The 10244-nt window shown below is 37.9% G+C and overlaps 1 protein-coding gene across 1 annotated transcript; it reads right to left on the bottom strand.

Annotated features, from left to right (window-relative positions):
* Positions 1–363: 363 nt before the first annotated feature.
* LOC115433929 (transmembrane protein 26-like) lies at positions 364–9787 on the bottom strand. The gene is made up of 6 exons (XM_030155507.1): positions 9487–9787; positions 8806–8902; positions 6869–6964; positions 4136–4344; positions 3922–4001; positions 364–2437 (listed from the first exon to the last, which is right to left on the bottom strand). Exons 1-6 carry the CDS (start codon positions 9675–9677, stop codon positions 2142–2144), a joined length of 969 nt encoding a protein of 322 aa, XP_030011367.1. The 5' UTR covers positions 9678–9787; the 3' UTR covers positions 364–2141.
* Between the last annotated feature and the right edge of the window lie 457 nt (positions 9788–10244).

The raw sequence follows: 10244 nt of genomic DNA, 5'->3' as shown, positions 1-10244 counted from the left end.
TTTTATTAGTTTTATTTTTTTTCTAAATGCTTAGTTTTTGTATTAGTTTTACTTTTTTCATAACTTTTTTGTTCCTCACTGTCATATTCAAAGAAATCCCATGCAGGACTCTGTTGCTTTCCCCAACTTTAGTCTCCATGTTGCCAGGTAGAGGCCAACTGACAGGAAGTGACGGACCGTGAAGTGCCGTATGGTGCCACCAGCTAAAATTGCTCAAGCGAAATAAATCGATTTCATATCAATCTGACATTGACAAAGAAGAAAACGAAGGGAATTTTATCCATAATTTTTATATGTTATACTTAGTTTTGTAAGCACACAATACAGTTTCAGTTATTGTTTTTTTCTTATAGTTTTTATTTATTTCCGTTGACGAAAATGTTTTTTTAATTCTAGTTTTCGTCATTTTGTTAGTTTTTGTTAACGATAATAACCTTGGTTTACACATAGATTATTTCAACAATATTCACATAGGATTAATGTTACCAGGTACAAGTGTTACAAGTTTTGACCCTATTGTTGAGACAATATTAATCCTATGGAATCGACATCTCTGTGATATAGTGTCATTTGGAGTAACATTTTTTGTTCCTTCACACATTTCTACAGCTATTTCCCCTGTTGATAAACTATAAAGACTGTCTAGTGATGACAAATGAAAGGTTGAAAACTGTTGAGGGTGGAAAGTCAGGAGGCTCATGTCACGATACACCATGGCTAGTCACTGAAGGAGCGAACTTGAATCCTTCACAAAAACAACATCTCAGAAGATGATGAAATGGATGACATGCACGACACTTTTCAACAGTTCTCTAAGCGGTGAAGCTGCTCTCGACATCAGAAGAGTGGACAATGTCAGTAAACAAACAGACATGGCTTATTTTGAGCGAATGTCACATGAAACACAAACATGGGGGTTGATTTCCAAATCACTGGAGGTTCAAAGGTTATATTAATCCCATGAGAAAGGGGCTTTTGTTGATTGTTGACTTTTCCATGTCAAATCTGGAAATGCACAGAAATGTATGGAATAATTATAGTGAGGTATCAGGCCAAATTTAAAACTTTTGACCAGGTCTTTGGTTTGTAATGCCTGTACATTGTGTTTGATGCCACAAAAGGAAATATCTCCATGCTACCAATATAAATAGATAAAAGTAAGTGTCATATTTGGCCAAATTTACAAGTTTTAGTTTTTACTTGGCTAAATGCAGTCAACTTTTCATAGCTCTGAGGATTTCGTTTGTGTTTTGTTCAGTTCTATTCACAGAAAATGTACATTTATAAGCTTTAAACAGCCTGGAAGCTTCCATAAATTGATGATCTGAGAAACTTATGAGATAGTTTAGACTTTGGGAGTGAACTGGGGGTGGAACTCTCAGGAGTCCCTTCAGACCCAGTGTCCTTTTGCTTGTCATCATGGGAAAATGAAAAAAAAAAAAAAAAATCAGACAAGACCTAAAGGAAAACATCCTCTATATGTCTGTTTTTCCCTAGGACAAATTTTAAGATGTCACATTTATCTGTGGAGGAAAAACAGTACACAGATATAAACAGCAGGAGACCGCACAATTGTTGAATTATTCTGGATGTGACCTGTTGTGACTCCTGGTGATGGATGGAGTTTGGTGAGACAGAAAAAAGCAACTCAAGATAACAGAAAAACAAGGTAAAAATGTTGGATGTTATATAGTATATTAAAATCTGAAAAGCTAGAGTTTAATACATTTAACCAAGGTTTATATAAACCTCTAACCTCGTTAAATGACTTTCGAATCACATATTGTTGCTGCTTTAATGGTACAGGCTGTAGTTTTCTTCTAGTTTTGTTACAGAGTTCATCAGGTTAGATTCAGATTGACTCCGGTGGCATTGAGGGTACAGTATGAGCTCTGAAACGAGTCAGATGCTAAGCAGTGAAGCGTGGAATGTGAACTCTGCAACCTCGTCTCCTTCAAAGTGTAAGAAAATGTTTGCTTGCAGTTTCCCTCTCCTGACTGCATTATTTACTCGCAACACATTGATTTCACAGAGTTAGATACAGTAAGATGGGAGCAGTAAGCGTGTCTTTCGCTTCCTGCTGTTTTTACAACCAACACGTCTTTGGATGCACCACTAAGTTCTGATGTTCCACAGGTTCATCATGGTACAGCAGTGCCCTCACTAATGCTCCTGCTGGAGGGTCTGAAGTCCTGACATATGACCACCAACCTGTACAGGTTCAGTATGACAACCAAGAAGTTCTTAATGGCGAAGAAAACTAACATCTGGTGGAAGACGTCAAAGTAGGTCATGACAGTGAGCCTGACCACGAGGAACGGCCCGTCGTGAATGAAAAGGGCCTCCACAATGTTCCATATGTCTGTGCTGTGTTTAGTCAAGAGGGAGACCTCCTGGACCCCCTCCTCGCCGTCAGTGTCTGGCTTTGAGTTCACCACTACAGGAGACAAAAACACTTAGTTAATGTATTTCCTCAAAGTCCTTCTGGTTCTGCATAAAAGCCTTTTATTCTCATTAATGACTGAGTAAATCTCCAACATTTCCTGGCAAGTGAATGAAATCTTAATTCTCTCATGCCACATTAAACACATTAGTTCAGATCCATATGGGGTTTCATCAATATTTGTTTTGGAAGCATTGCATAAACTTATGCAGCTGCTTCAGTAACTGCAGTATTAACTTTACTTGACCTTTTGTGTAAAGTCAATACTGCTTACCTTTAGTTCTGTGTTTATTTTTGTAATGTTACCAAGCTTTAACCGTTAAAAATACATTTTATTTCTCTATTGTCTCAATTCTCAACCTCCAGGTAACTTACAACTGAACCCCATTTCACATATTTCCTTTTAGTCTTATATTTCTGCTCTTGAATTTTAATTGTTTTGTGAATAAAGCTGAGATGAATCCACAGTTCTCTGTAGGATCCCAAGAGAGGAAAATATAAAAATGTAAACTTGTCTAAAACATATACAAAACTGTACAAAATATAAAATGAGAATTACTTTCTTCTCTTTTTACTGAAAGCTGTTTTATGACACATATATACTGGACATGACAGCGCACTCACACACACTCACACACACACACTGTGGAGCTCAGTATTCCTGCTGAGTGCTCTAAATGCATAATGATGGTAAAGCAACTCTTAACAATATCCTAAGTCTGAACTTCCATCTGCAAACTATTAAAAGTTTAGTTATGAATAATTGACATTGCTGATGGGATTTGTCTTTTCCAAGAACAGCAGCGTACTCCTTCAAATCAAACCCTGGAGATTTCTTTGTGTTTTTTTCTCTCACTGTTCTTTCTCTCAATGATTTCTTTTCTTCAAAACCCTATTCTTTGTTCCAGCAGCCGGGTTTACATTTTCTTCTGTGCTCTCTGTAATATGTTTCAAAGACACATCTGTTAGTTGGCCCTTTCCTGGTAATGATTTCCCCTTATCAGCAAAGCTGGGAACTGTCATTCCAAACCTATTTATGTACCAAATTTCTAAGAATGTGTTTCCTGCTAAAGTCTCTCCACATTTATATAGAGTAATTCCTTCAGTTCTCCTTTCCTGTTGATTCTTTATTTAAAAGTATAGGCCTGAAAACAGGACAATCTTCTTTGTTACAGCCCCTGTGGTTTATTTCAGTCCCGAGGAGTGAAAACATATTTTTAGGTTAATAATTTGACAAAGCTGCAGAGGGAGAGCAAGTGATTTCTGCTGAACTACTTTTCGGTGTTTACTTACAGCGCTGGCAGGAACGCTGCTGACTTTACTAATGTTTTTGCCAATTTCTAAACAAGCTGTTTAGATTATCCCACACTGGGAAGAGGTTACGTGCAACAATACACTGCTGTTAAAGACCGAAGTTATTTTTTTAATGAAGTCACTACACAGTCAGCACTCACATGCACACAGACACACACACTGACCGGACAGATGGAGAGGAAACTGCAACATGCTCCAGGTCCATACAGCAAGGATTATGTAGACCAGCTGAGGACTGTTTTCTCTGGAAAAGACATGTTACATATAGACTGCTTTGCATTTTTTGTTCATGTGTATGTACAGTATTTCAATGACTGAGTCTAGACTCAACGACTAAAATCATGTTCATAAAAAACAGGAATGTATTTAACCACCCACTTGACATCTGACAGTGTTTCACTAGTAAATTCAAGGATGTCTGCCGCTGTGCCAACAAATATGAGGAGGAGCTGCGACAACTCATCCCGCGTGACCCCGCCTCCTAATGGGAGGAGCCACTTCCCTACGATAAGGAGGATGAGCAGGATCTGATGGAGAGCCAGGATCCAGTCATTGAGGCAGACAGATGAAAACGCTTGGTCAATATTCTAAGAAAGAGGACAGAAAGAAGAACTTTTCAGTGGTTGCAATACATCTTACATTGCTATTTAATGATGTAACATCTCCACCATTTAATATTAATATGAATGTAGTCAATAAACTCACAGACTGTCAATATCTTTCATTCGCTTACTCAGCCAGCTTGTAACTCATAAAACTGTACTTTTTGCAGGCTTATTAAAGGCCTTGTTTGTAAAGTAAACAGATTGTCAACCGAACCAACAATCTTTTTTTTTTAATGTCTTGTTATTAATAGTACAAAAAAGTATTTTCTGTCAAATTTTTTGCATAACTGCCATAATCATTATCATTTTACCACAACTTCACTATTGCATATCCTTGCATGTCATTGCACTTGTAAATGCCGTGTAGTCTTTTTAACCACAGCCAAAGGTGTTTTGTAATAACATGGGTTTATCTGATGTTCTGTCTGGAGGATTGCCCAAAATTACCGCAATGAGGAACTTCTACATTTAGTAGAAAGGAAATGGCTGAGACAGACCCTGAAGCATTTACTCAGTCTGACTTTGAACAACTATTGTGACTGTTAGTTAATATCAGCTCACATTAAATGTCAACTTGTTTGTGTTCTTGTGTGACATTTGCACTGGGGGGGAGGGGGTTATTTGTTGATGCTAACTCCATTACTGAGCTAACCACCTCTTGGTTGATGACCTCCATGTCAACATCCTGTTCACTAATTCCTTTATAGAGGAATTCAGTGAGTTTTTAACTGAAAATACGCGCTCCCAAGTTCTTCAGTGCCTCTCATCTGCTCCTCTACGGCTCCAACAATGTGAAGGACTAACTCATGTTGGCTTAAAAAGAAAAATTGGGTAATGACCAGTGTCACACACTCTTTAGCTGTCATTACAACACACATCACATGGCACAGTGGTTTCATTTTGATATTTATTTGGTTCAGACAGGCATTGATTTTTAGCCAAGATCAGACCACTGTGAAGTCTTCTCCAGAACATCCAAAATATTCTCAAAGGGAATAAGGTCTGGATTCTATGTGCGCACCTTCAATCATTCTTTCACAGTTTGATCCTGAGGAATCCTGGTGCTGTTATTACCTCCGGCAAGGAACAGCGGAGGTTATGTTTTCATCGGGGTTTGTCTGTTTGTTTGTTTGTCTGTTAGCAAGATAACTCCAAAAATTATGGATGGATTTGGATGAAAATTTCAGGAAATGTTGATACTGACACAAGGAATAAATGATTAAATTTTGGTGGTGTTCGGGGGGGCGGATTTTGATGATATTTACAGGAAATGTTGATACTGGCACAAGGAACAAATGATTACATTTTGGTGCGTGTGTGTGTGTGTGTGTGGGGGGGGGGGGGGCTGATCTTCCTTGGCGGAGGTCTGCATTCTCCTAGTGCTTTTCTAGTCTTGTAATCTGTCTGTGCCATCAGTGAAGGAAAAATCCACTCATGACAGACCTGGACATTTATTTCAGGTATATTCAGGTTCAGCTGAACTCATCTGAACCTAGACCTGACCAACTGAACCAACCCCAGATCATTATCCAAAGGAAGGATCTGTTTGCTTAGTTAAATCCAGGTGGTGACTTGTTTTTTGCCTGGCTGGCTAATTTGTGCTTTGTTTGCGGTATAATAAAAGGACTATTATTAGAATGACCTACTGGCCTTGATGGAGGTCTTCTCTCTCTGAGTCTTGATATGGACAATGTGTGTTTTGAGGTGTTTCATCTCCACAGTCCATTAGTTCTCCCTCTAGTCCTTCCTTGGTATAATGAACTTCCTTTTTTTTTTACTCTATTTGCTTCCTGTACAGTAAACTCTGTTGTCTGTTCATTGGATATATATAGATAAATTAGCATTACACAGACTTCGGTGGAACCGCACTACATGACATGATGGTTTCCCTCGGCTGCAGCAGAAATAAACACTACAGCTCTGTGTCAGACAAGACCTGCTGCAGACTTTGAACTGCTGTACATTCTGGTACGCTGCTGATCCGTTAAGGATGAGAAACCCTGCTTTGTTTGTTAATTTTTTTTCTTTCTTTTGGATTAAATATGATGACAAGCATGCTGAGGATATTTTGATGATAACGTTTTCCTTCCAACGGAGTCTGATTGAGTTGAATCATATAAGAACATTAACCTGCAGTTTTATAGATTATCACTATTCACACTGTGACACCTCTTACATTTTCATGAATAAAAATGTACAAATAAGACAAAAGGTGCTAAAAAAAACTGTTGAGTGAGAGATGAGATTAAGTATTTACTACCTACATTCTGAATATATGTCCAGCAATAGTTTCCACCATAAATTATTCACCATAGCTTGTGAGAATAATGTCCTTTTCTGGCTTGTGTATTTTCATATCTCGGCTGGTGTCACTACTACTTTACATAATGTATGTTAAGCATGCTACAGTGTTGTAAATGTCTTTTTTAAACATTCATCTTTCTATTACAAAAGAGATTATGTTCTATTATAAGGAGCAGGTGTAATGAAATGAGGTGAGGCCTACCTTCAGGTAGAACAGGGCGTCATGCGTGAGGTTCCCCAAGGTTTTATTCAGTTCGATCACTTCACGAACATTCTTCCATGAGTCAAGACTCTTACACTGAAATGAGGCAGAGGGGGTTTCAGCACACCATATTACCGCAGTTATAAATATCAGTCAAATCTAATCCATATGCATATCTATTTGGGTGCTTCTATAAAACTGGGTTCATTTTGCTATCTGGCACTTTGCCAGCTTTTTTAGACCCAATAATAAAAGACAAATTTAGACATATTTCTCCTCAGGATGTGCCTAACACTGACCTCAGATAAATGCAAAAAAAAAAAAAAAAATTATACTCTTGCCCTGAGCCATCCCAAAATTAATGACTTTTCAATAAAATATTGGGGTCAAAAATAGGACCAAAATTGGGACATGAAAAGCTACCTAGGTGTCAGTGCATTTGATCTGGGCCACATGGCTTGAAATAATCTAATATAGCGCTATAAATAAAGACACTGTGTTAAATTTGATGATCCTAGTGGTTTTTCTAACCCTTATGAATCTTAGTCTCATTCCAGGTTTTGTATGTAACCCATCGTGTCCACTTGCATTACATGCAGAACCTGTCCATTTAAACGCATAAAAATGATTTTGCAACAGTGGTCATTTTTGTGAAACACTGCCTTGCATAATTAGTTCAAGTCCCAAAATGTACCTGTGAGAAAATAAAAAAATATTCAAATAAATATTTATGTGTAATTTTTATGTCCTTTTGACCAAGTTACATGCAAATTTTTGTATTAAATATAATATAAAATAATATTAAAATGTATTTTATCTGAAAAAACTTTCTCTTTTACCTCAGTAAGTATTTATTTTTAAAATGGACCCAAAGTGCTTCCAAAAGTGCTTCCTAACATTAGTCTACATCTGGTTTGAATTTTTAGCCCCTCTGTCCTGTTTTTAGGGACCAGTTTCATACAAGCACCCATTTACAAAGTGCTCTCTTTGTAAACCATCCATGCACCCATTTAATTCAAATGCAGACATCTTCATCAAAGGAGGAAAAAGAACAGCAGATCTTTTACTTAAGTAGATGTAATAGGACTATACTGTCAAAATAAAGGTTCTGCATTCAAAACCTTTTGTAAAAGTAAGTATATGAAAAGAAGTAGTCATTGTGAAAGAAAATATTCCCTGTCAGTGTCTCATTATGGTCTTAGATTTATGTTAATGCTGCGTTAATGTGCATGTTGTATTTTACAGCTGTAAAGGTTGACGTTGAGCTAATGCTAGGTAATATACATGCTATCTTTGGAACAACCTACCTCTAAAAAATCTGCTTTTCATGAGCTCAGAAAGACAAACCTGTTTTCAGTTTTGTGAATAGGCCAATTACAGTTATGACATAACTGCCCCTTTAACAATAACTGTGATTACTTTACATAATGGTGACCATCGTGTCCATGATGTGCATGATTAAACTAAGCGTAAACTCCTGAACAGTGGTGGCATAACAAGTATAATACCGATGACTCCTGTTGTTATTTTGACAATTAATCGGCATTTCTAATAATTATGGTGATGTCCATGACAATACACAAGAAATAAAATACACAAGAAGTTATTCAGTTTAAGGAGAAGACTTTTTTCAACCCATAAAGGATGATATAACACTGTAAGTTTATTGCAAATACTAAAAATCAACACAATTAGAGATGTGTGGTGGAAAAGGTGGAAAAGTGAAGTAAAAAGGACAATATTTGGCTCTAAGATGTATTTGACCAGACGTACAAAGTTGCATGAAATGGATTTTCTCACATTATTAGTACTTAGTAAACACACTTAGCTATGTGAAAGCCCTTTCTTTCTTTTCTTTTCTTTTCTTTTCTTTTCTTTTTTTTTTTATTGTAGCTCTTATGAACTGACTGAGTGTGTTTGTTTAATGGGTAAAGTACCTCAGGATCACTGGCTTTGTTGAGCTGATGGTGAAGTTCCAGGAGCCAGATGGAGGGAATGATACTAATAAGAAACAGAAAGATTGGAGGAGAAAACCTGCAAGAGATCCAACAACATCTTATCAGCAAACAGACAAACAGCAATACAGTATATGAGGAACCCCCCCCCAATAACATTACTCCATCTTTTTCAACAGGAGAAAAATCATGTTTTTTGTTTTTTTTTTCTTTTTGCAAAAACATTTGTCATGACTCATGACAAAACAATCAATTGGGTGTGTACTTGAAATTTATCCTCTCTCACACTGCACCGTATTGACTTTTCATTAGAATTTCAACCACAGATGAACAGATGAAATATTGTTTCCAGATTTAGTCTAAGAAGAGGTCAAAGTTGAGGGGGCACCACCACCACACCCCATCCTCACTGTCCCAGGACAGTTTAGACAATAGCAGCAGACTACAAGCAGGATGCAGGGTGTCTAGGGGGGTGGGGGATGGGCTAGAGGCAAAGGAAAGTGGGTCTATTAAAAATCAATACAGCAAAGAAAACAAAGACAAAGCATGCAGTCTGAATTCACTTCACACACAGATGAAATATGTCAGTTATCTGATTCTGCGTCAGGGCTCATTCCCATCACTTCTGCAGCTTAGATGCGTCCAAATAAATAACCACCTCACCATTTGTAATCTTTGCCTTTTCTCCGCTTCAGGGTGACGATCATTTCCACGACAAGCGGCAGAAAAAGGAAAGTGAGCAGCCAGTAGAACTTATCACCCTTCACCCATGTCACCCTCCAGACCCCGGTGAGGGAGACGAGGATGAATAAAGCTCTGGTGATGATGGCACAAGTAAACTTCACCAGGAGCATTTTGGAGGAGATAACGCACCGGAGGGTTCTTTTTGTTTTTTTTCCCCCGGTTATTCCTAGATGTTCAAGTCCAAGTTTAACGGTGTGTGCAGCTCTGGGGGGAAAAAAAGCTGACTGTTGTAGTTTTTCGAACAAAGTCCCCAAAGTTTTAACTCCGCCCACAAAGAAAGTCGCGTCCTGTTGTCCCCGGAGGTGGTGCGTCAGTCAGTCAGTCAGTCAGCAGTTGAAAAATGGAGCTGAGGGATAGAATGAAGCATGTAGTAGAGGAAACACAGCGGGTACATGAGTGGAAGATCATTCAGGATTATTAGGAGACTGGTAGATGTAGGTTCCTCCCTGTGACTGCACAGGAGAGGGCAGCATTACATTATCTATGTCCAGGAATTAAACCGTGAAGTGCACTTATGAAGAGCTCTGCTCCATTTAATTATTAAATACAACCTCCGGAATCACAGCACACTCACTAATAGGCTCCACATTTACTTGATATTTAAAGTGTTTTTATCTTCATAAGAGTCAGAGTGATGATACAGGGAAAAAATGCCACCACTTTCATTTATTTATTTA

Source organism: Sphaeramia orbicularis, chromosome 15 (genome assembly GCF_902148855.1).
Source record: "Sphaeramia orbicularis chromosome 15, fSphaOr1.1, whole genome shotgun sequence".
Classification (NCBI taxonomy): domain Eukaryota; kingdom Metazoa; phylum Chordata; class Actinopteri; order Kurtiformes; family Apogonidae; genus Sphaeramia; species Sphaeramia orbicularis.
Note: the sequence above shows the minus strand (reverse complement) of the source record. Positions and strands in the feature narration are given on the sequence as shown.

Excerpts from the sequence above, each read along its gene's own strand:
- LOC115433929 (XM_030155507.1), bottom strand. The coding sequence starts at position 9,677 with ATGCTCCTGGTGAAGTTTACTTGTGCCATCATCACCAGAGCTTTATTC. Across the intron at positions 6,965-8,805 it reads ACAAAGCCAGTGATCCTGAG|TGTAAGAGTCTTGACTCATG; the intron begins GTACTTTACCCA and ends GCCTCATTTCAG. Across the intron at positions 4,002-4,135 it reads GAAACACTGTCAGATGTCAA|AGAAAACAGTCCTCAGCTGG; the intron begins GTGGGTGGTTAA and ends TGTCTTTTCCAG.